Source organism: Phalaenopsis equestris, unplaced genomic scaffold, assembly GCF_001263595.1.
Source record: "Phalaenopsis equestris unplaced genomic scaffold, ASM126359v1 Scaffold000002, whole genome shotgun sequence".
In the NCBI taxonomy this organism is placed as follows: Eukaryota; Viridiplantae; Streptophyta; class Magnoliopsida; order Asparagales; family Orchidaceae; genus Phalaenopsis; species Phalaenopsis equestris.
In genome coordinates, this window is record NW_018164444.1 from 2,769,491 (window position 1) to 2,797,290 (window position 27,800).

Sequence of the window (27,800 nt, forward strand, 5' to 3'; positions counted from 1 at the left end):
CCAGCCCAATGCTGAATACCATTAAAATGGATCCATCATGAAAATTTATGGCATCATATGATACAATATTACAGCCAACACTTCTGAGCAAGAATATCATCCCTCTACCAACTGTACAAATCAAACTTAGTTATTATAGTCACGAAAATCTGTTGCAATTCAAGATTTTAATCTCCTAATACAAGCTGCAATAAAATGTACAAGACAAAATATACTTAATTATTTGGTTCATGGTTACAAAATATGGTTTCAGTCATCATGAATGTAACCACAGGCGGTCATGCAGCCTTTCTTCGCCGGTTCCAAACATCTCATCAACCCTCTCTCCATTTCTGTAGAAATGAAAGGTTGGTGTGTAGCGTATGTTCTGAGTGGTTTCTGGGCATTCATCAATGTCAGCGTAGATGAAAGATAGCTTCTTGAATTTACTGCTTAGATGGCAGAAAGTAGGAAGGATTTGACCACAAACTCTACACCTGCAACTTATCATTAATGTTAAAGAAATAAGCCAAAACATTATCTTGCTTCAATTGTACTTGAATCTATAAACCCCTTCCCAAAATAAAAAATTAAAAAAAAAATATTTATCCTAAAAAATGAAAAAGCAAAAAGTGTTTTTCTTAAAAAAAAGATATTAAACATAGGTGGGCGAATTATTTTGATAAACTATTTATTGAAGTTTCTGAAAATACCATCGACCTTAGTATCTTAATATCGCTAATAATAATAAAATGTTTCATTTTTACCGTTGCTTTAGTAAAAAAGAAGTTGAAGAGGTTTTAAAGAAAACCAAGGGTGGAAAGTCTGTAGGACCTGATGATATCCAAATTAAAGTGTGGAAATATATAGGAGATTTGAGAGTTTCTTGGCTTACTAAACTCTATAATATTATTTTAAAAACTAAAAAGATGCCTGAGAAGTGGAGTAAGAGCATTTTGATCCACATTTTTAAAAATAAAGGGGATGCACGAGAGTGTGCAAATTATAGAGGAATTAAGTTGATATGTCATCCTTTAAAATTATGGGAGAGGGTAATTGAACATAGGTTAAGATGTATTACAAAGATTTATCATAATCAATTTGGATTTATGCTGAGCAGGTCTACTATGGAAGCTATAAATTCATTGAGAGGCATGATGGAGAAGTTTTGAGAGAATAAGGAGCATCTACATATGATTTTTATTGAATTAGAAAAAACTTATGATAAGGTTCCAAGAGATATCCTTTGGAGAGTTCTAGAGAAAAAAGATGTTGATATGACTTATATTGAAGTCATTAAAGATATGTATATTGGAGTTGTTACTTGTGTTCGAACAAAAGGAGGATTGACCAAATATTTTCCTATTTCAGTTGGATTAGATCAAGGATCGGCTTTAAGCCCATATCTTTTTGTTTTAGTTATGGATGTTATTATTGGACATTTACAAGAGGATGTACTTTGATGTATGTTTTTCGTTGATGATATCCTTCTCGTGCATAAGACTAGAGAAAATGCTAAAAAAAAACTTGAATTATGGATGTTTATATTGAAGTCTGAAGGCCTTCGTTTGAGTAGAACAAAAACCGCAACCATGATTGACCTATGATGGTAACATATACAAACCTTCTAGTGATAGAGTTGTAACTATGGTTTTTTTTTTTTTTTTTTTTATACAAACATTTGTTGGTTCTCTTTTAAAGCGCTTTAGATATCCCAGGTCTGATATTCAAAATGATGGTGATATTGATGGGGATGTTATTAGTAGAATTCAAGTTGGTTGGTTAAAGTGGAGGAATGCTTCGAACCTATTGTGTGATAGAAAAGTACAGCTTAGACGGAAAAGAAAATGTAATAAGATGACGGTGAGACCTGCAAAGCTCTATGGCGTTGAGTGTTGGCCCTTAAAGGAGAAGCATAAAACTAAGTTAAGTGTTGTCGAATGAGAATGCTTAGGTGGATGAGTGGCATATCATTTAGAGACAAAATGCGAAATGAATATATCCGTGATAGGGTTGGTGCAGCTTTTGTGGCAGACATAATTAGAGAGGTAGTCTTAGATGGTTTGGTCACATTAAACGTCAACCATCTGATGATTCGATTTGGAGAGTAGATATTTTAGATTCAACTTATGTTAAAAAAGGCTGAAGTAGACTTAGAAAGACTTGGGCATATTGTATAAAAAATAAAATTAATTTATTAGAATTAAATGAAAATATAACACTCAATAGGACACAATAGAGAAAAATGATACATGTAGCCGACCCTACTTACCGGGATAATGGTTTGTTATTGTTATTATATGTATAGAGATATACCGCAAATTAAGAAAATTATGAGGTGAAAATTCCCAATTAACAACAACAACAATAAGAAACAACAAGCCTTTGTCACGCTAAGATCCCCAATTAACATGATAAAAAATTGTGTCATAATTTAGCTTTTTTTATGACACAGCCTTCAAATCTTTTTTTTTATATATAATAGCACTCACCCTTAAGGTAGAGAATATATATAAACAAGTTTGAATTTGTTCAAAAATTTGAAACAAATTAGAAAAACAAAGAGATCACAAAGTTTTTGTAATGATATCAACCAATTATTTTTCACTCGATATATGAGGAGAGATGATCACGATGGCAGGGCTTCATCTTTAAAGTGATGATCAATTTCAATTTATTTGGTTCTTTCATTAATTTAGGATTGCTTATATTATAGAAACTTGTCTAATTATCACAATTACAGAATTTTAGGCTGGTTAACAGAAAAGTCAAATTCTTTTACAAGAACTTATGTGGGTCCATAACATTTCGCAGGTGGAATAAGCTATGGCTTGGTATTTTTCCTCAAAATTGAATATTGCTACAGATCTTAGCTTCTTATTTTTCGAAGAAATGAGATTTTCACCAACAAAAACACAATATCATTAAAATATAATTTCAAACTTTAAGAAATCCAACATAATAAATATGAAAAAAAAGGCTTCAATCTTCAAGTGATTATGTTTATCTCATAGAGATTCTTTGATGGATCCCAAACTTCCTATAGGATGACTTCCAGAAACTTTTATTTATAACTACACCAATAAAAATTGATATATGAGTTCAAATGATGATTAGAAGACAGGGCCAACAAAGAATTGGTATCAAGAAAGATGTTTATAAAGCTTAATCATCCTTAAAATGAATACAAAGTTTTCAAAAAAGAATCAACAAGCTTACACTCAAGAAAATTAACTTTTTAAATAAGATCTACAACATATTTTGAGAAAGAAATATATCCCTTACTGTATGCAAATTTGATGCCAAAAAAGTATTTTAGATGCCCCAAATCATTGCTGACAAATATCTTCCGCAAATATTGCTTTATTTTTGTGATGCCAAATATATCACTCATAGTAATGCTAGAACTTTGAAATCGCCAAGGATTACATCAATCAAAATGGAATGAAAGAAGATTCCACTTAAAATACATCAAATTAACTCCAACAGCTTATAAATGTTTGATGTTGCATTCACAATCTTATCAGTATTAGCTCAAAAGAAAAAAAAAATTATATATATTAAAAATGACTGCATTTTTCACCAAGCGATTTCAGGTTCGCTCGTTTTTCCTAGCATTCAATTGTAGTAAAATAATTTACCAACCAATCCATCCCCAAAATAAAATCAAAGGTCATAATTGGTATGATAATCAACTCCGTTGGCAATTTTTATCATGAACATAAACATGCACTACGCATTTTCTATTGGCATAAAACCTAATTCTCAAAGACATAGCACAAAACAGGAGAAAAATGCATAATATCAACAGGAATACTAACAACAAACTCATGAGAAATAAGAGAATGTGATGCACCTAAATCGAATAGAACAGTGTCAGACTAATCTTGAATTAAAAGCATACCTGTAACTACATCTTCAGATTATTTGGTTTTTTGAGGGGTAATTGCAAAAAACTCGAGCTTTTATTGGTTGTTCAATTCTGCATTCTGAAGTTTCACCCTTTGTTTGCGCTGAAGGCTTTTCTCAAAACTGAGTTCTCCAAGGTTGATTGTCTTCCAGAAGTTTTCTAGGTTGCCTCTATCCTTGAATTGCCTATAGTCTGTTGTGTTTCTTCTTTTCCAATGGACAATTCATTAGCATGTGTCCTAGTTGTCCACATGTGTAATATTTTTCGAAACCGATCAAGGACTGCCAAAAATGTTTCTTCCCAAATTTTTTACAAACAGGTTTCTCTAATTGTGGTTGCCTTCTGTTTACTTTCTAATTTAATTATCTTGATTTAGAAGTGTTCTCTTTTGCCAAAATCATTTCGGTTGTTTGCCTGAGGTTGTCACTATTGATTGGAAAAGTTCAACTCATTTTCAATTCTCCTTGCCCTTTCAACAAGCAAAAAGAATCGTTGATTTCAAATGGAGGTAATGCCAACCTGAACTGATCTCTGAGATCACGCAGAAATCAGTGACACTTTTCCTCCTCGGTGCTGACATAGTGGGATGCATATCTCGAAAGAGAAGTGAATTTTGCCTCATTGCATAATTATCTTGGACTCTTGAGCTAGATTGAAGAACTTATCTTGTAATGCTAATATGGTTGAACACGGAATAAAAAAATCTTTAAAGACTTTAATAAAGCCATCCCACTGAATTTGGGGTAGAGGTGACATCTTAATTTTTTCTCTATGTTGTGTATGCCACCATCTCTCTGCTTCGCCTTCTAGGATGAATGCAGCTAGCATAACTCTCCTGTCCTCTGGAAAAATATACCATGGAGAATTTTTCTGAACTTCAGGAGCCAATCATCAATAATGGTAGGGTCACTGACACCTTAAATGTAGGTGGCTTGAAAGACTGAAATATCTTCAAGAGTCGATTCACATCTGCCTCAGTTTCATTTCTGGTGGAGGATCTTTCGATAACAGTCATTTTATCAACTACTTGAGAGATCAGCTGCACAATGCCCTGTAACTTAGTTGTTCTGGCGTCTGCATTTGTTTTGTTTTAATTTTCATTTCTTCCCAAAACAGTTTCAACCCTAACTTCATGCATTGCGCTTGGCCTAAATGATTGGCCTTCATATTTTTTTATTATTCTCCAGACATGTTTATATGTATTGACAGAATTTATTATTCACATGCAATTTATCATATAATAATTTTTTCGTGCACGTGGGACACCTTAACTCGTATGGGTTACCCACCCCAGATTCATCAACTTATCGCTTTGTATGAATAAATTCATATTTTATATCATTGTTCTTCTAAATCCAACACGTTTCTATTCTTCTTCTCATCTAATAACTATGTCTGATACCACTTTCTGTCATATCCCAACTAACCCCTAGTAGAGTCACTCGTGATAGGACAGAGGCTGGCAATTTGGTCAAATAAGTTTTCACCAGCACTCTTCCTGACTTGTATAATCAGGACCGAATGGGTGATAAATTAATCTAACTAGATCGCCGCAATATACGTGATACAATGCATTAAGTATACATACTCAGAAGCATGGAACTCATATCATCCAAAATATGAAAACTATACAGAGCTGCTAAATCTAATATAATAAAAATATGAACCCAAAAAATACGTACAAGCTCCAAAAAATATCATGCAAAAGCTATACAAAAACACGTTTGGCTACTCGCCCAAGTGCTCGTTGCTCCTACCTGGAAGGCAACAATGAAGAATGAGAAACAACAAGCTCAGAAAAATAATCAAGGCTAACATAAAATTTTATATATGAAAAAAAAAACATGCATGCTCGTAGAAAACTGTACATGTCTACACACAAATCGTAACATGCTAGCATAATATAAAACATAAAAAAGAGCATGTACAAGTAGTATAAAAATAAGACTGCAGTGTAACATGTAGATCGTAAACATGAAATCATAAGTATAATTAAAAACATGTTCATAGCCTATTATCAAAGCAATGTCATTTCATAGAGGTCATCATAATAATGTCACTTGTTTAATATATAGGGCTCAACTACTTCCATATCCTTTCATAATGGGTCGTCACACTGCTCTAAAGATCATATAAACTAACGATAAAAGTTGGGTTTCCCCCAATATAGCAGTTATTGATAACCACTCTGGTACCCACGATTCCCTAACGTTTTGTCACCGCCTAATTCCAATGGTTCCTAGAGTTTCGTCCTTGTATAAACTTCAGGAGTCGGGTCTACTACATTCCTACAAATTGTACTTACTAGCACTCGTATATAGCCTACACCTAACATTTCTTGTAACATTTAAATCATCATTACTGTATCAAGCATTTATAAAATATTACATGTTTCATAGGCATGAAGCATAATAGATGAATACCTGCAGGGAATTCATATCATAAGTATAGTCATATGTAGCATAGTTTGATCATAACATTACATGTATCACTAGCAAAATAAATGTGCATTCATACATTCAATTATAGGTATCTATTCATAATATGCAAAAAATTCTAAATGCATGTGTCAAAATAGAAATCAAATTAAAATCTATAGAAGATTATTTTTCTTAAATTAACACAAAACTATTTCACCTAACTTAACGAAGCAGCCCTATAATGAGTGCCCACGCGCTTATCTAGAGCTCGCCGCTTCGTATAGAAAACCTGGGGCTCATAGACAATATATGATTTCATAAAATTTGGCTTATAACATGCGTTAACCCAAAATGTACTTTACTTGCCAAAACATACCTAAAATGAACTTTTCAGTATAAATTAGTCTTTCCAAAATCACAAATATCACTTTTCCTCCTTCCTATGGCCTCGAACATTAATTCCTTATTGATTACGTGCTAAAATATTTTTAGAAGCTCGCAAAATCAATTAAGACACTTCCGGCACAAAATCGATGACACCTCCGATGGCTACGAGGAAAACACAAAAAACGAGGCAAACTTCAATACAAAAGTGTGGGGAAGGAAATGAAAGTCTCGAATGATGAAAAAGAGAGATTCATACCATTTAATTTTGTTCCCTAAGCTCCTTACAGTAAGTTTCAGCGTCCCTGTGTGGCGCTCGATCCGCTGCTCACCATTGCACTGTAGCAAGAGTCGCAGTTCCTCTACCAAGCCGTTGCCTATTCGTTGCAATGAGGGAGAGGGAGAATCGAGAGCGAGCGAGCGAGAGGGAGGGGGGGGGGGGGGGGGGGGAGAAGGGAAAGGAAATATCGGGAGAGATGAGAAGGACTTTGAAGCTCACCTGCCCTATTCAGCCGAAACTAGCAAATAAAAGAGAGTGAAAGTCACTTAGCTACAATAGCTGAGCATTAGCATTAATATTAATTAGGGTAACTAAGGTTTATTTTAAATTAAATTAACAAATAACTTCCAGATTTTACATTTCCCAATTCATTCAAAATTAACATATGGTGCTTTAAATGGATTTTAATGATTTCATGCGTAGAATTTAATAAAATTATTTCGAACGAATTACAAGAGATGAAAATTTTGAAATACTTTTCAAATTTGTCGAACTTCACCTGGTTCCTTGAAATTTGGGCGTTACAGAAATCACATTTTTATGATATCAGCAAGGAAACGCTAATGTACTCCATGTAAATGAAAAAATGATATTGATATTGAAGTATCTTAAATAATATAATTTTTAGACAGTGCTCTTATAACGATCAAACATGCATTGAATGATATAGATATGTTATTGATAAAGTAAAATACATTAGATAACATGAAATATTGAAAGTGATTATATTCATAAACTATCAAATATTTTATATTGGTTTATTAAAAGCTTAAACGACATGCATATTGTTTTTTTTTTCTTTGTATTACTGTAATTTAAGAGTGTGAGTATACATTGCATTTGATTAGTTCATTGTTGTTTTAAACTAAATTTTCAAGTGTAATTACTTAATTAAAAGATGAGTAATAGAAGCGAAAATGTTTATAGAATGCGCAGACAACATATAATGAAGTAAATTTAATTTTACTGTTTTAATTAGATTTCTTTAGTAGCCCTTTCATTTGTTAAAAGTTAGTTAGAGAAAATGAATATAGAAAACATAATTCTCACCATCCGATTGTTTGTACATGTCTTGATTATTTTCAAGCATTGGGTCGGGTCGTGACAACACGTGTTCAAGTAAAAAAATGTTATATGATATATTCAAAAGACAACAAAAATGAAGTGGGCGAAATTAGTTACGGTAACAACCTATCAAGTAGCCAAAGGCATTTTCAACATAATAGTCTGCAAGAATACAAAGACAGCAATCAAACAACTATTAACAAGTTAAAAGAAATCAGTTTATGAATAGAAAAGAGCCACCAGCCACCTTATGTCAGTTTACTGCTCCTTAATGATAAGATCAAGTAATTAAAAGTGAAATTCTATGAATTTAGGGATTGCTTTGCCTAGGCAAACTCTTAAATGTTCAACCTAACTTATAAGGTGTTGTTCATATACCAACCATCAACCCAAACGCGACTCCCGTACCAACTAGTCATGAAATTTACTTTTTAAGATCAATAAAGTACTTCATCCATCACAATAGTCATCATATAGTTGAAACCTAACTTTAATATGGTTTGCATATTTGTCAAGCTCACGTGGCTCTTTCTTTCACTGAAATGGCCAACATCTTCTTGATCAAAAAAGAGACTTCTGATCTTCTAAAACAAGCTGCAAATGTTCAATGGAAGACGAAAAACAAGGAACACATGTTTAAGAAATTTGATATGTTCGCAGCTTCAAATAACTTCTGGACAAATTCTGCATGTAGCTAGCATTAAGAGATTCATATAAGAAGAATGATTACGTTATCTCCATTATCTCCTTAAATAACCTTTTCCATTTGCAACAAGAAGAATGATTACGTTCTTCAACAGTCGAACTTTACGTGATGCAACATGATGGCAAAATGGTTTAAATTAATGCAACATGATGGGGAAATGGTTCTAGGGAAATCTCATTTACAAAAAAAAAAAATCAGATAACTTTAATTTGCATCGCTAGAAAATAAACCTTAAAATTTGTCAATTTTTTTTTAAATAATAAACAATGAGGGGGTGAAATTTAGGTCATACCATGAAGCCCCATAGTTTATCACAGCCTACAAAACAAATTCAATATTCTGCCATTTAAAGATAATTATTAAGAATAACCACTCCAATCATTAAGGAAAGTAGGAGAAAACCCAGAACTCACCGGCGTTTTGGTGGTTTTAATGTTCTGTAAGATTTCCTTGAGTTGGGTGTCACTCGAGGCAGTATGTATCTTTTGTGGAAGGGCTAATCCCAACCCCTCTAAACTTCTCTGCTTCTCAACCTCTGCCATATCCCGCCCAACCAGCTAGGAATAATTCTGATAGCATAGCAGTGAGATGGATAACTTTTTCCAATATATGAAAATTCCACAAAATATAACACTCCACCATAATCCTATATAAGAGAAGCTAAATTCATATACATCAATGCAATTATAGCCAACAAAACTAGATTAAAGTAGGATTCCTAGAATCACTGATCAAAGTGGGGATCTAAATCTCAAAGGTTCCACGGCCATGCCATATCAATTTTTCTTACCACTACTAATATTTGACTTATGACTCTATCCTAACTAATTACACGTAAACAACCTGTCTAAAAAACAACATAAAAATAAGTGAGAACTTTGTAACTAATGTCAAACAAAAGAATGTAAGTAAACAAACATAGATGAGATCCGTATGCTTAATACTTCATTGAAATATTCTAATGGTGTTCTTATTCTTAAGTCAGAGCAGCAAAATAGCATTCATGAAGCAATAACAAGTCATGTTACTCTGAGATGTATGCATCAATGATGATAACAACAAAAAGCCTAAACAATAATCAAGCAATCAAGAATGCCAAAATAATACTCCAATGATCACTCTGCATAAAATGTTGTGATGACAATCCATAGGTATGCGTAGCTAAGATGCCTTAATTGAACATATTATCACTTGTATAATTTGGATCTTTCAACATATATCTTCTTCAGATTTAGTATATAATACATGTATAGTCGGGAGTGATCATATTAATAGAAATTTCTTTGCAAAATACTTATTTTTTAAAAAAGGAATAATAATTTCTGATGATTGGCTTAAACATCTTTCCTTTCTTATTATAGCCATAGATGTTAAATACTCTTTATAAATATTGGAAGCTTGTAAGAAATTTTCAATTAATGATATGAATATAAAGATATTTGCAAGGAATCTTGTCTCCAACCCCTCTTCAAGGTGTGGCCCGCCATTCACTATCTTTGGTCTAAATTTTTCTTTTCTATCTATAGGACTTCTAATACAACCATGCCTTCCCAAATGAAATTTCCAATATGAAGCAATATAATTTTAAATTCTATAATATGTGGACCCATCATGACAGCTATACTCAGTTCCTTTAAGATAATTGGAAAACTACTATTATTGGGTCTTCGAGATATAGACTTTGGTGCCTACAAAAGAATTTTGCTAAAGCACTTAGAAAATGGAATTGGGAGGTCTTTAGAAATATGCACCGCAAAATTGAGAATCTAGAAGATAAGGTTAAAACTCTTGAATTTGATTTTGCTAACAATATTGTTGAATGGGATGTTTTACATCAGGGGCAGCATCAATTAAATGAGGTTATCACTATGGAGCAAAATTTTTATGTCCAGAAAGCCGCCAAGGCCCATTTTTTGGATGGAGATAGGAATATTGCTTATTATCATGCTTGCATTAAAAATTAAAAAAAAAATATTATGATATCTAAAATTATTAGCACTGATGGTATGGTGCTCAATAATCTCAATGATATTGCTCAAAATGATGTTCAATTTTTTTTCCACTGCCTTTAGTACTAATGAGGATTCTTTGACTCAGCTGAATAATTCTCTGTATAATGATGTTACTTTGATTGATAATTCTTTACTTGTATTCCTAGTAATGCAGAGATTAAAGATATCATTGATCAGATGGAGGTTGGCAAAGCTGCTGGCCATGATGGTTCGGGCTGATGTTGTTGTGGTCATTCAAGATTTTTTCAGAGGGCATGATTTACCTAAGTACTTTAAATTCTCTAATAGTGTCTTGATCCCTAAAGTTGATGATGCTATAACTTGGGATGCCTTTAGACCCATAAGCCTGAATATTGTTTTATCTAAGATTATATCCAAACTTATTGTTAAGAGATTGCAGCCCATTCTTAATAAAATTATCTGTCTGAATCAATCTGCTTTTTTGAAAGACAAACAAATAAGTAATAATGCTCTTATTGTTCAAAACACCTTATGGATATTGATAAGGAGTGTAGAGGAGGGAATATTATTTTCAAAATGGATATTAAGAAAGCTTTTGACATTATACTTTGGGATTTTATTATTAATATTCTCCATGCTAATGGCTTTAATGATACTTTTTGTAATCTTATTTATCGTATTCTTAGCAACAACTATTATTCTCTTATTATTAATGGGAACAAATATGATTTTTTCAAAGCTTATAAAGACATTAAGCAGGGAGATCCCATTTCCCCTTATCTTTTTATTATTGTCTTTGATTATTTATCGAGATGTTTAAATGCTTTGTTTACGTAAATGCTTTGTTTATTGTTTACGACCTATCCTAGTGTGAATTATATTCATAAAGGTTGTATGTATTTCCCATTTAAGTTTTGTGGATGATCTTATGATTTTTACTAATGCCCATAAATTCCCCATTAAGTTTGGGCTTAACTTATAAATTTTCAGTATGTCTTCGGTTTGAATTTCAATACCACTAAATGTTTCTTTTATTGTTCTAAGAGAGTCACTGTTGCTAAAAAGTATTGAATTATGGATTATACTGGTTGCAATAAAGCTACGCTGTCTCTGAATTATTTAGGTTTCACTTTAAATAAAGGTAGAAAGCATAGCAGCCTTTGTTTACATCTTGTTGATAAAATCAGAAAAAGAATTTTATCTTGCGAAAACAAATTTCTTTCTTTTGGTGGTCGTATCACTCTTCTCAAAAGTATTCTAACTTCTCTTCCACTACTCTTTGCAAATTATGGATATTACTCGGGGTATTATTAAAAAGATTGAAAAATTTTTTAATAAGTTCCTTTGGGAAGGTAAAGGTGATTCTAAGACTAGCTGGAAGAAACTTAGTAAGCCTATAGAGAAGGGAGGACTTGGTTTTCGTAGTTTAATTGATTCTATTAAGATTAATTATATGAAACTTTGGTTTAGTTTTAGAAAGAAATGTTCTCTTGGGGCTACTTTAATGCATGCTAAATATAGCTTTAATAGACATCCTCTGTCTATTACTTATAATAAGAAGGATTCTTTTATTTAGCGTGAAATTCTTAAGGTAGCCAGTATTACAGAAGATCTTATTTGTTGGGAAATTGGTAGTGGGGATTGCTCTTTTTGGTATGACGATTGGATGGGGAAGGGTGCTTTAGTTGACTTTTATGGAGGTCCTGCGGCTCTTGATGTTAAAGTTAAGGATCTTTGGAATGAGAATCGTTGGTGTTTAAGTGATCTTAAACAAATGGTTCATTCTGATGATGCATATTTCATTGCTTCATTTCCTATTAATAATGACAAAACGGATTTACTTAAGATTAAAGGAATGTTGGGAGATTATGTTTCTAAAAACTTTGCTAACTCTTATCAGGACTTTCAGGGTTTGGATCTTCGATGGATTTGGAATCCATGGGTCAAACCTTCCATCTCTTTGTTTGTTTGGAGAGTTATGCATAATTTCTTACTGACTGATGATTTACTTAAATTAAAGGGGTTACGGCTCCCTTCTTGTTGTATCCTTTGTAGGAGCCATGAAGAATCTAGTCTTCATCTCTTTTCAAGCTGTAAGTTTGCTGTGGAGATCTGGAATCAGGTTATTTCAAAATTAAATTTACTTAATCTTTTATCTCAGTATGCTAGCATTTCTAATATTTTTAATGCTTGGAGGAATAAAGGCCATGGTTTTTTTGCTGCTATTCCAGCTGTTATACAACGGTTTATACAGCGGTTTGTTTGGCTTACTAGAAATGATGTTAAATATAATAAAGGAGAGGCTAATATTTTTTATATAGCTAGTAAGATTATAACTTTCTTGATGAAAGGAATCAAATTTTTGGCTCCTAATATGAAGCTTACTGGCAGAATGTCTATTATTATGCAGAAATTGTCTATACATGTGTTCTTATCTAATAAAAAAGTTCATTTGATACATTGGTGTAAACCTTGTGCACCTTATATTAAAATTAATATTGATGGTTGCTGGAAGTCGAATAGTGCTAGTGTTGGAGGTGTGTGTAGAGACTCTATGGGATCAATTCTATGTTGGTTCTTGATTAGAGTTGTTCATGTTTCTTCTCTGGTTGCAGAGGCTGATGCCATGGTTTTCGGTTTTCAAGTGGCGCAGAAACTTGGATGGAAATTTATTATTTTTGAAACTGACTCCTTAATCTTATGGAAGTATTGCAGATTTCAGAATGAGCATCATTGAAGTGTTAACCTGCAGATGAAACAAATTGTTGATTTGTCCAAGAACTTACATATCAAATGGACTCATACTAAGAGAGAAGAAAACATGGTAGCTCATTGAGCAGCTAAGCTTGGATTAAATCTGCATTCAGCTATGATTTCCAAAAATATTCCTGTTGTTTTGATTCATTTTGCCTTATTAGATGTTTCTTAATTCTTCTTTGGTTATTTTTTACCTTAGTTTTGTAGGTTCTGCTGTTTTGTTTATTTTGTGTCCTTCGTGTGTTGTTTGGGCGTGTGAGTTGTATTTTTTTCTTTTTTTTGAAAAGAGGTCCTATTTTTCTTTTATTTTATGGTGTTTGTAGGGTGTGTGAGTATGGACCTCCTTCTCGATTTTGTATTTTTTTCTTGTGGAATAAAATGAGAGGCTAATGCTCTTTTACCAAAAAAAAAAAAGCCTTCCCAAATGAAGTATCTCCATCATCACCATGCCCAAATCAAGCCTTTCAAAATAAAAAGACTTTTCAAGCTTTTTGGCCCACAAAATCCAACACCACAAAAAAAATAACCAATACACTGTCACTCCAACCAAATACACCTATAAATATATATACATATAGCCACCCATCCAACTGCTAAAACCAATACCTTCTTGTTGAAACACTAATTTGAAAAGATTTGGTTTCTCAATGAATTTACAAAATAAAAATCATGATATCTTCATAAGTTTAAAATGCCCATGAAGTTGTTTACAAAATCTTTGCTTTTATTGCTCGGATCTCCTTCCACATTTGCAAAATAAATCGACCAGAAATATCTTTCATATAAAAACTTGCCTAATTTGCTAAATTGTTTTACTTTTCTTTTATTTTTTTCATTACACTCTCTAAAATAAAGGTTCCTACAAAAATAGAGAGCAAAAGAGAAGCCACCCCTACTTGAACGATTCAACTCGCCCTTGGCCTCCTCGGCCTCCTTGGCCAACCACATCAAGGAAAAATAAAAATTGCTTGTTCATCTGCTTTCAATGTCAATGTCCTCGACTAGCTTTGATTACTTGCAATCTTGACTACACATCATCGGATATCTCCAAAAATTTCAAGGAAGAATACATATCACATTAAAGAAGAAAAAAATCATCATCCTTATATTTTCAGGTTCTCTAGGCACATCTAATCATTCAATGATAACTACCTTGAACTATGACATCTCATCATTATTGACTGGAATAATGATCACTTGGGTCCTTATAAGCAACCTTAAAATATGCCATCTCATCAATGATTCCCCACTCTACAATAGAATCCTATTGAACTAGGTACTCTCAATATGATGTATGGGGTTATTTTGAGTATGAAACATATGCCCAAATAGATATCCCAAATCCTCTCATGATACCTATGGTCTCACTTACTTTTAATAAGTTACATGATTATGATACAAATAATCACGCACATTATTCATATTTTTATCACTGATATTAATTTTGCAAAACACGCATCATGAAACCCACATTATGTTATGTTGTATAATAATGTCGACATTACAAATCATACAATAATTGTATACATAATTGTCCATCCCATCTTCAACTACATAATCATTATGTTGGGTTACAGCATACAACACTCTCACAAACTACCCACCAACCCACTTTTCTATTTAATTCCATAAACTCCACATCAAACTAGCCTTAAAAGCCCTTAACCAGTTAAAAAAAATAATATTATTATTAATAATATTGACAAATAAAATAATAATAAAAATAAATAACTGTTTCGACATATGTTCCTTCGATCAGATGCGTCGATAGCTAGGGAGTAAAACAGAGGACTTGGTCTTTCTCTCATGTTTGAACCATTAGAGAAGCGAGTGAATGCAGAGAGTGAGAGACAATGGAAAAGAGGAAGAGAAAGCGAGCCGATGATAAGGGAGTAGGAGAAGTAGAATGAGAAGAGAAGAAGAGAAGAAGAGGAAGAAGAAGTGAAGTCGAGCGAGCTAGGCAAAGGTTTTGAATGTTCACCTTGATGTTTTGTTTCCTTTCATCTGCGCGAGTGAATGAGGAGAGGAAGGAGTATCGTGCATGCCTTAGTTGAAGGAAGGGGAAGAAGAGTTGAGAGGGAGAAAGGATCCTCCTGAGTGATCGAATAGAAGGAGAAGGGCTGTGAGCATGCGAAAGAAGAAGAGAGGTTCCGCCAAAACTTGCATGTTCATGCCAAGGAATAAGAAAAGGAGCGGCTCCGGTGCAGGAGGAAGAAAGCCGCGTGTGTGTGCGACGTAGCTATCGACAAGAAAGAGTTTCACACAGTTTGTTCTACACAAAGAAGAAAAGGAGGGCAGAATAAGCTTCCGATCAGAGAAGAGGGGAGGGAGAGGAGCGCTATTTAAGTACAGAGTATGTAGGCAATTTTGCGTCTGTACTCCCCCAAATAACCTTCCAATTACTCTGCGTCTGTACTTCCCCAAATAACCTTCCAATTACTCAATTATTGGGGGTTATTGAGAGGTTATTGGAGTATTAACTGCAAATAACCTCTCAGTAACCCTCCAAAAGCCTACCAAAACATTTCGTGGTTCCGTGTTCATATGTTTTGTTGTTATTCGGAAGTTTTGTCGGGTTATTGGGGTTTTAACCATAATAACACCGACATAACCCTCCAATACCTCTCGAATAACCTCTATACGCACGCAGAACTGTGTTTGTACTCTGTACGTAAATATTTGACGAGGGGGAAACAGCGTGCGAGAAGGGAAAACCAACTAGTGCTTTTAAGGTAAGGTTTTTATAATATTAATTTATGAATTTATACATATACATTTAATTATTGTGTGTTAATAGTAAGGTTTCAAGTTATATAAATTTTAAATTTTGGATCGAGAAGAGAGTGGCGACAGTAAAAAAATGTTAATGTGGGTTAAAAGTTTTAGCATGTTACTTATGAATTTAATATATATGTTTATCTATTAAAATATTAATAATATTTTTAATTAAATTATAATTTGAAAATTTAATCGGGGGAGGTAATCGAGGAAGGAGTAAACAAACAAATTTAATTGAGGTAAGTTATACATATGTCTTTTAATTTAGAATATATATTAATATATAAATAAGGTGTAATTGGGAAATACTTCAGACTTTTGAGTAATTGCAATAATGAAGTGATAAAATAATATATTTGGCCGTTTTAGACACTAAATAAAGGACATCAAGGATTAAGTGGCTACAAAAATTGTTTGAAAGTAAGGTAAGTCCTTATACTTTTAAATTATAGTAAAAATTGGACTTTTGAGTAATTGCAAAAATGAAGTGATAAAATATTATATTTTGCCTTTTTAGACACTAAATAAAGGACATCAAGGATTAAGTGGTTACAAAAATCGTTTGAAAGTAAGGTGAGTCCTTATATTTTTAAATTATAGTAAAAGTTGGTTTCTCATAAGTATGATTTGTCCTATGACTTGCTTAGAAATATTTTACTGGCTCTTTAAGTTTAGTTGATAATATTTGAGTAAATGTCAATAATATTTAAATGTCATTTAAAAGCATGATTCATTTTATTAAAGGATATAAAAAGAAAATAGGAATGAGATTTATTATTTTGATTGATTGCATGTGCACGTTTGACTATAATAGAATCACCCCTTTACGATACTAGTAGAGGAACAATGAGTTACTCGCACAGATAAATGAAAAACAATGATATTGAAATACCTTAAGTAGTACAGTTTGTACGGTGCTTCTATGACTGTTGTATTTAAATTAAAAGAATATTGATATATAAACGATATAGTAAGAAACATAGCGAATGTTTAGAATCACCTTGAATGATAATATTAGATGGTACAAACCATTAAATACTTTTATATTTTTACACAGTTTAATTAGCATACATATTGTCTCTTTTTTTTATTGAATTGATATAGTTTACTAGTATGAGTATTCACTAGCTTTGTTTAGCTTATTATTGTTTTAAACTAACTTTTTAGGTTTAGTTTATTTAATTTAATAGATGAACAATAACATAGAAAATGTTTATAGACTGTCAACCAAAAATGAGGTAAAATTTAATTATATTGATTTAATTAATTTTTTTAATGGCTCTTTCAATTGTTAAATGTTAATTATATAAAATGAATATAGAAAATTTTTCATTTTCACTGTCCAACAATCCATTCCCGTCTTGGTTAATTACAAGCCCCAGGGGCTGGTCGTGACACGCCATGCAGTCTGCTACTTTCACCCACATGCTAAGAGTGAACGGTCACGCACACCCAAGCTTGTGAGTAATGTGATACTGTGAGCCCACTTACATCTATAAATTTGAGCATGAAACATAGACTGTGCCAGCAACTGATGTTGTGACTTATTCCTATTCATTTTCAAAGATCATTACATTGCTCCAAGAGTTATAGGCATCATTTTTCCTCAAATTCTATAAATAGACATATAGATTGTTCTTAAATGTCCTGTAATATTGCTTAATCCATTATAAATTGGTTTTGTCTTTACACATCTTCACCACCAGATGATTATCTGAGTATCATAATAGAGTCATAATGTATGAAAGCATTTGTATTCTCCGCTTATGGTTGAGTTATAAAATGCCCCCGAATCAAGGGACTCATCATCATTTTGCTTACTCCACGCTCAGTGTTATGGGTTGACTTTGTACCATTGGTATTGCAATAGTCATACTATCATGAACCCATAAACACATTAATATCAGTTACACTTGAATTGTATAAGGTGATGTCTAGATTCAAAGCCCCTATATTATAAATCAGATGTTCAAATATCTCTCACTACATATATTCTTTATAATAGGCTTCAACCTTCTACACATCCGCCAGACTATAAAGATTGTTGTCATCCATAACTTGTATAAGATAGAGGAGCTTGATCCCCCACCACAACCTCTATGGACCAATTCATACATATCATCAAGGAAGAGTTTTTCACACCATAAGGGAGTTGATACATTACCAGCTACCCAACATTTAATCATTTGCCTTACCCAGAGTAACATCATCTGCATCATCTAAATTTATCATGTAATAAATGTGCAATCAAGAGTAACTTCATTAAGAAAGCTACTTCATAAGAAATATATTTTATGAAAGATTCAACATTATTTGTATTGATTGCTTAGAATGTTTCTCCTTTTATTTAACCTTTTTTAGATGTAAAATAATCTTTTTAAATAGATGATGCTTGTAAGAGAATTTTGATAAATGATCTGAATGCGAAGATATTTAAAGCAAGATTCTCTCATGCCCTCCCACTCTCTTGCTTTTGGTTAAAGATATTCTTCTTGTTTTTGCATCCTCATTAAAAAAGCCAATAGCATTTTCAGCTCTAAAAATCCATCAATTACAGCATGAGCTCTTCAACTTTAGTAATGACCCATATTTATAACATAATCGTACCAAAAATATGAGCATAGAAAAATAATTTTCACTAGTGTGAACGTATGTTTCTGACATGCTCATCAACAAATGCTAGATTCCTTGTTAAAGCATGCAACAATATAAAAACTCGGCCTTAACATCAGGTGTGGTAATAGTAAGGTTCAAATACGCATGTTAAACAATATTGCAAACATGGAAAAATCTATCCAGAACATTAAAAAAGTAAAAAATAAATGGAAAGATGGCAAAATAAAGGCCTCAAGTTTTTAATCCTCAATCCATGAAAAGGAAGAAGCTAAAACAAAGACTACAGGAAATTTTCAGTAAATCAGTAAATTAATCATAATGTAGTTTTTTTTTTTTTCAATGAATATGGGGTTATTTACTAATTTATACAGATTCTAATATCTAAGAGCTCGTCTGGCATCACTTCTATTTAATGTAATTTTTCTATTTTATGTTTGAAAACATATTTGGTCTGTACAATTTTTACATATTCTTATTTTTTTAATCAAATAATTTTATTTTCTAAACACTCAAAACTTAATTTGCTTTGAGTGTTTTTAAAAAACAAGTACCACAATAAAACATATTTTAATGCAAATCAAAGCATAAATAAAATAAAAATAAAGATAATATATAAAAACAAAAACAAAATGATCCCGAACAGCCCTTAAGCTTTCAAACTACCCCAAACCAAAGCTAATTACAAGATAACTTTTAGAAGAAAATAAAAAATATATATAACAAGGGGAAACAAAATTCTGATAGGGAAAACTACATAAACCATTAATGCAACCGATGATAATGAAGGTTACTTCCATGACCAGTCCTTTGCCATGTTCAATAATCAAGTGCTTAATATTATGAAAGATTCTCTAATTTATGAAATGAAATGAACAAGGAAAAAAACACAAACCTGACACTAAGTACAAACCCACCACCAAACTTTTAACTACTACCATTACTTTCATGCTTACTATATCATATCAACCATCATTAATATAGCTACCATCATCATCAAGACTATAATAATTAGCATATCCGTCATCATTATCATATATATCACCCATCCTAATAACATAAAATTTCTTCATGGGCTAGACTATGAGAAAAGGCCTAGCACATATAGACTCAAAATATAACATCTTGACACAGTAGTCCAATAAAATATATAAAGATTCATATACATAAAAATAAAACTAAAATATCTCAGCATACATAAAATTCTCATACATAGACTCATCGGTACAGTATACATCCATAAATATAAAATTATGAATTACTAAACTAAATGCATCCTGCATCACGGCATTAATTCCACTGAGGTGAGAAAAACTCTCCTTCCAAAAGTAAGAGTGGTGGATTCTTTAAAAGACTGAAGGAGTAGAAAAAATCATTATAAAATTATTTTTTACAACGATTATGGGGTTATTAAAAGAAAATCAGAGATACAAAAATACAATCTACCACCAAAGGTCAATTAAAAGATAATCTTCATAAAATAAGAAAACTAAATATAACTAGCCATTAATTATAATTGAAATCAAGTGCATGAATAAAACCCTATCTATTTAAATCAACATAATAAAATGATAGACTACAATAATACCATCAAGACAAAAAGAACTCTTCTTCGTAGGATGAGTGTTGGAATCTCTCTAAAAAGCTAAAGGAGTAAGGAAACATTCCCTGAAAGGTGCTTACAATTTCTTGAAGGTGTGCAATATCTACATCCTGTTAGAGAATTTGTAGTAATTTCAAATGCTACATCAAACTCCATTCTTGAAGTAATGCCTTCCTATAAGAAAACAATCATAGATCTTCAAGGAAATGATAACAATTATGAAGGTCTGTTTAGATAATTCTTTTCCCTTCTCCTATTTGTTTACTGATGAATTTTTATTTGTTCTACCATTATAATGTGCATCTTGCTTCAAATTTGTATTAGAGAAAAATTTTAAAATTTTGTTCAAGTTTTCGTTACTTTTTTTATTTTCACTTGAAAACGATAACTTGAAGGTACAACAATATCCTACAGTTTCTTACCCTCCTATCTTTCTCTCTCCAAAAACACCTCTTCCATCTAATAAAAAAGCAAATGGGTGAAATTCATTAAAAGAAGTGAATGCTTTAGATATCTCGAGCTATTGTTCAAAGTGATAGTGATATAGATGGGATCTTATTAGTAGGATTCAAGTTGGATGGTTGAAAAGGAGAAATGCATCAAGCCTACTGTGTGATAGAAAAGTACAGCTTAGACTTAAAGGAAAATTTTATAAGATAGCTGTGAGACCTGCGATGCTTTATGGTGCAGAACGTTGGCCTATAAAAAAGGAGTACAAAACTAAGTTGAGTGTTGCTGCGATGAGAATGCGTAGGTGGATGAGTGGCTTTACACTTAGATACAAAATGCGAAATGAATATATTCTTGAAAGAGTTGGTGTTGCTCCAGTGGCAAGCAAGATTAGAGAGAGTTGATTAGAGAGAGTTGTCTTGGATGGTCTTGGATGGTTTGGTCACAGTAAATGTCGACCATCTGATGATCTTGTTAAGAGAGTAGATGTTTTAGATTTGACTTTTGGTAAGTAAGGTAGAGGTGAAACTAAAAAGTCTTAGACATGTTGCATAAAAAATGATCTTAATCTATTAAAATTAAATGAATATACGACACTCAATAGGACACACTGGAGAACAAGGATTCATGTGGGAAAAACGCATTGGTGTTATTGTCGTTGTCGTGTAGAAATTTCTATGACACCCGCCCTCAAAACTTGTTTATCTCTCCTATGAAAAGGAATAAAAAAAACTCCTTTTTTTTCTTTTCTTTTTTTTTCTTTTTTTTTTTTTTCTCTCCACCAATCTCCAATCTCATCTACCCCTCATCTCCTAAATTCTCTTAACAGCTCCTAAAATATCTAAGCAAACCATTTAAAATCAGGAATTTAATTTTGAATTTAAGATTCCATTTAAATCCCAAAGTATTTCATAAAATTCCTCCACTAAACTAATTATAAAATCCAAAATCCAATTTTAATCAATCTCATTCAATTGTGTTTCTCCAATTTATGCCTAAGCATGTTGCAACTAGAAAAAAAAAAAATCAAAAAATTAGTTTCTGCTCGCTGTAAGCTTCAAAAATTTAAAATTTAAAAAAAAAAAGATGGAGAAAGAAATATAGAGACAAGGAGACCTTTGAGATTGTAAAGATTTCATTGAAGATCTGCTCCTAATCTCCCACCTAAGACAAAACATCAATAATAGAGTTTGATTGATTTTAAGGATCATTTGTAATGGTTCTACAAGCTGCACTTTCAGTGAGCATAAATATTCTAACAAGATAGAGACGCTCTTTTTGCATGCACCTTTTGTAGATTGTGTCTACTCCTTTGGCATCAACCTTCAGCATTCCTGAAAGATTTCACCACTCTTACTCTCAAAGAATACATTTTCTTGACCCCAAAAGTTGCCGTAGTTTTTCGTCCATTGAAAATGATAAAATAGGTTTTATTTAAGTATTTAACTTAAATTTTACTAGGAATTAACCCTTCTTTATATTTCTTATCATAGGTTTTATTTAAGTATTTAACTTAAATTTTACTAGGAATTAACCCTTCTTTATATTTCTCTTTTTTTGCATGAATATTATCCCAAAATTGACCTTGGAATAGTTAGTACTTCGACTAAAAAAGATATTTTTATAAATAATCACTTATTCATTGAAAAAATTTTATTTTGGTGAATTCAATGAAATGGATTTTTTTTTTTTTTTAAATGGTTTTTTTTTTTTTTTTTTTTTTTTTGCTCAAGGGTTTTGCAACTTGATAGCTTGAACATTCCACATTAATAGCTCAATGATTCTTAAACTGGTATCTTTTCATTTGCTTCATACTATTTCCTATTGGTTTTCACTTTTCCTCTCCATAACCTACATCACACTAATTAATTAGGACTACCTTCCACAATACTTTAAATGCAATCATACTTATGCACGCCAACTCAATCTCACGCAAAAAATAGCAGGAAAAATCATTCTAATTTAGCTCCCGCTACACATTATACAGATCCATAGCCTAATTATTAAAAATTACCTAAAATTAACCATTTGAGGTTAAGCACCAAACATAACCTACAATAGTTTGTTAACTAACAAATGCTGTAGTGGTAGTGCGCTTCTCACTTCAAACACAATTTGCGGAACAGCTTAAATTTGCACTTGCGTCTTCCTTCCCTTGCAGAGAGAAAATCTCATCCAAGAAAAACTTCGATCACATTTAGCAACCCCTACACATATCTAGACCAAGAAAAATTGAAATTTTAAATATGCGTTGGAATCAAAATATAAATTTACTCCTTCTATTAAGCCATGATTTTCCCATCCACGCACCTGAGCAATGGAGGAAATAATCAAAAGAGGATAAACCCACAATTTGTAACCCTTTTGCCGGAAATGAAGGCCACATTCCAGAGAGCAGAAATAAAGTAGGAGAAAGAAGAGAGACGGCCCAGGGCATGATTACCTCCTTGCTCCGACGCCTCTAGCGCTCTCCGGTGATCTCCCCTTGGCAGAACACTCATCACTTAAATTTTTTATATGTATGAAAATATGAAAATATGAAAATATCTTAATTCATCCTTTACATAGAACAGGGTGCTTAAGATATAAAAATTAAAATTTAAGTATAAAATAAATAAATACATAATTATTGGATGCTATGTAAATAAATTTTTGTTTTTGTTTATTTTTATGAAATAAATAAATACATGATTGAACGTCAGAGGCCTTCCACGCATTCGGATGGTATCGGTCGAACTTCTTATATAAATCTGAGCGCTCCAACTTCTGGAGGGACCTCACGAACGCCCGCCAACAGTTAAAGGAAGTGGCAACTAGATTGGCCAGGGTTGAATTAGTGAGGATGAGGTCCAATGGGGAGTGACGGTGGTTGAAGGGAGATTGGTTGGGGTAGCTAGCGAAAAAGTCAGCCTAGTAGGTGAGGAGTTCCCCGTTAACATTTCTTCTATCACGGTCTTTATTCAAAGATTCCGTAGGTCCAACCCAATCATTGCAGGTCCAACACAGATCCAAACTAAGTCTAACCCAAGTTAAACCAGGTTCCACCAAGTCCAACTCAGGTCCAACTTAGATCCAGCCTAGGTCCAACCCAAGTCAACCTAGTTTCAACCTAGGTCAACCCAAGTTCCACCAGGTCCAACCTAGATCCAATCCAAGTCCGACCAAGATCTAACCCAAATCCAACCCAGGTTAACTCAGGTCCAACCAGGTCAACCCAAGGCCAATCCAGGTCCAACCCGGGTCAATCTAGGATCAAACCAGCCAACCCCACCTCATACCCAAGCTCAATTTCGAGTTGGGTTTTGCTAGAAACCCTAGCTTACCTCAACTCATTCCTAGCTTAAGTCAAACCCAAGCTAAATTTATGCTTTGTACGTTATGTTGTTTTATATGTCATTTCATGTTTAGTTTCATGTGTTTCACTCCATGTGTAGTTTCAAAAATATATTAAAATAAGAAAAATATATATCTAAAATAATAAGGAGGAGAACCTCTCACAAGATGAGTAATTCTCATCACAAATATCTGAAATTCAAAAAACAAAACCAAAATAAAAAAAATTGGGAAAACTTTGATCATCATGACTTACAAACTTAAGAGCAGGAACAAAACACAAATTAAGCATTGAACCTCAAACAACATCTAAAACGCACCAACATAAAAAATAAAAACCAAACCAAGGCAGATCTAATATGAACTCTATGTTAGCCAACTTAAACACCAAAACTAAGGATCATAGCTGACCCTAGGTTAGTCCAAGTATAGAAACCTTGGTTAGTCTAATAGGTACCCTAGTTAGCACAAGGGACTAGAACATATAATACAAACAACCTACCCTCTGAGACTAGAATTATTACCCTAGCATGATATAACTCATGGTTACTGACAAAAGTATTTCAAACTGTATCGAAACTATGAAATGTTCCACATGTCATGATCATGGCGCTCAAGGAGGATTTTTGGTTATGAGATTGGTTATAGTTGAAGGATATCAAAGTGCCCAAGATGATGAAAATCCATTAGGATCGTGATCGGGGATGTTATTCCCAAAATTTAGGTTAGTCTGCTCAATAGAATTCCTTATAGAGTTTATGGATTTGCTTCCATCTAGAAATCCTTCTTACCTGAATTTATGCCCAAATTTAGGAGCTTCAACAACTTCAATCAGTCCAACCAAATGTTCTTAAGTTAATCAAAACTCATTATCAATCATCATAATTTGGATAATCGTCCTTCCATTGATGGTTAAATCTTGTTATCTGGGTCATTTCATGACACACTATCTTCAAATTATAAATCCTCACCCTTTGAGCTTAACTCTTCCAATTTGGATCGCTCCTTCACCTCCAACACTTCAATTTTGAAAGTATAATCTGAATACCCTAAATCATTATATTAATTAAGAGTTTAGGGTTCACTGGTATGGAGATGTAATTAACTTTGTGGGTTTGCCCTTGTAAAAAACACGACTCTAGAATAAAATAAACCTTAACTTACACCTGTAAGGTATGGAAAAAATCATGGTTATGTAGACTTATGAACGTCTTCATCATCTGAGTGATCAAACCTATTTTAAGGTAGTATTTCCTTCCCTCGAGAGTGTCGGTCTATTTTTTGTCATTTTGAAAAATATGTATTTTGTTACAGTTTAATAGGTATATAATCTCTAATTTGAAAATAGTATTTTAATTTTGAAAGAATAGATCGAACACATCTCATATGTCTAATATGTCAAATAATCAAGCACGATACCACATATGATAGTCATCCCGAGAGATGTGTGTATCAATTGATAGTATGCTCAACTATATAGACCAAGAAATTTATGGCATCAGTTTGATCTGCAAAATTTGTGACCCATAATTCTCCTATCTAATATAAATATTAGACAGGGTATAGATTATCTAAGTTCCTAATTTTATATAGAGGTAATCCCCTATAGTTAATTACATATTAAGTCACCAAAGTCGCCTAAGAAAACTCTTGATTAAGATCAAGGGTTTTGTCTTCAATAATTCAACGTATAGCTTCCATGATTGTTTATAGGAAATTTAGGTGGAAATGGCTCGATGTAGAACAATTAATTTGGAAATCGAAGGAGCGAGAAGTAGGGGATGTTGCATAATTTGAGGAGAACCTCAATGACCTCCCGAGCTATCTTATTTGATTTTGGCATTAAATTTTGGAAGTGATATTATTTGATATTTACTCCCGCCATTTTATTAAAAATGGGGCTTATATTTGCATAATACAGTCGTGCAAATAGCCTAAGAAGATATGATGGTTTACGTCATATCGAACAAAGAACCTCGGAATCCTAAAAAGTGTCAGTACTTTTATTGCACAACACGATTGTGCAAAGGCTTAAATATAAAATATGAATTTATGTCGTACTAAACGAACTACCTCAAAATCATAGAGTTTTATGTTATTTAAGACAAGGAAAAGTTTAATTGAGTAGCATCCCTTGCTTCATGCTTGATTTTGATTGTCATCTGAAGTCATTCTTCGTCTGTTTGCATCCTCGTCTTCCTTTCCAGGAAGTCCGCCTCAAGTTCCTTAGTTGTGATGGTTATGGGTTTAAGGTTTATGATTGAGCTTGTAATTATGGTTTGGTCTCAAGGGTTGCTTTATTGCTCTCCCTAAACAGTTGTCCTATTATTCTTTACCTTAGAGGTTTTTTATAGGTATAGTAAGTAGTAGAATAGTAATGTTACTTTCATAAGCCAGAAAAATGTAGTAAAAGGGGAAGTGTTAGTGAGTACATGTCGCCTCTGATGAAATTGCAATTCTCACAAGCATCATATTTTTTTAAAATCTTTATACGAGAAATGTAAACATGTATATTTATATAAAACTAAGTGGCAGACATATATGAAAGATTGGACTTGACATAATTATTTCGAGTTATCAAATTCATCATTCTCGAAGGACTTCTTAGGCAACCATCGGCAATCTGTGTGTATAAAGTTCAACATCAACTAGAATTTACCAGCGAGATGATCAAAGGAAAGTAGTCGTTAACCCCAGTCTCGGTGACTGACAAGTGGACATTTAGAATGTAACACCAAAATTCATAGTTTTTCATGGATGTAAGTAAGGTAGATTTTCACTTAACTATCAAAATATCAGTTTTCATGCAAAATGTATTTGTTTTGTCATTTTATTATACATTTTATAAATCAGATTGTCCACAAGTCAATTACACTATCTGGACAAAACCCCCGACAACCTCAGAAAGCAAGGGTTTTCTCTTTGTCACATGTCAGTGAATAGTAGTATCATCTTATTCCCTCACAAGGTCCTCGCCCCATGAGGTACAATACTATTCTTTCATCATGAATTTATCACCAGATGTCTTTCTCATGACCACCCATACCACCAACATGTCCAACTTATATGCCAATTCGATGGTCCATATAAATTACCATGCTTCAAATGTCTTCAATTAGCAAGGAGAGTTTAGGCATAAGGTTTTAAAACCCAAACCCTCGAGCATTAATGTTATTGTAGGTTAAGTTATAACAAGATAATTTTTATTTATGTATATTAACTTAAAGGATCTCAAATCATATATTGGCAGGTCCTTATATTTGAGGATAATTTTTCTCAACAAACTATAGTAAGCCCAACTGTCCAAAATCTTGCAAAGGTGTTCAGAGAGTGACTCTGAATAACTTTAGGGTCTTTTAGACAATTTCAATTTCATTTGATCTTGCTATATTGTCGAGTTGATCATCACATGTTAAATTAGAAGTCATATTATCATACTTTGAACTGTGCTCAGTGTCTTATGTCTTAACTAACCCATAAGTAAGGTCATATAATAAACTTCAATATGATACTAAGAGTTATGTAAGTCAAAACCTCTGAAGATGTGCT

General features: G+C 32.7%; 1 protein-coding gene across 1 annotated transcript; it reads right to left on the reverse strand.

Annotated features, from left to right (window-relative positions):
* LOC110033156 (thioredoxin-like 3-3) lies at positions 1-23,453 on the reverse strand. Its single transcript, XM_020737051.1, has 4 exons — positions 23,362-23,453; positions 9,158-9,313; positions 9,037-9,062; positions 1-476 (listed from the first exon to the last, which is right to left on the reverse strand). The coding sequence occupies exons 2-4, from the start codon at positions 9,284-9,286 to the stop codon at positions 257-259; spliced, it is 375 nt and encodes a 124-aa protein (XP_020592710.1). The 5' UTR covers positions 9,287-9,313; positions 23,362-23,453; the 3' UTR covers positions 1-256.
* Positions 23,454-27,800: the final 4,347 nt, after the last annotated feature.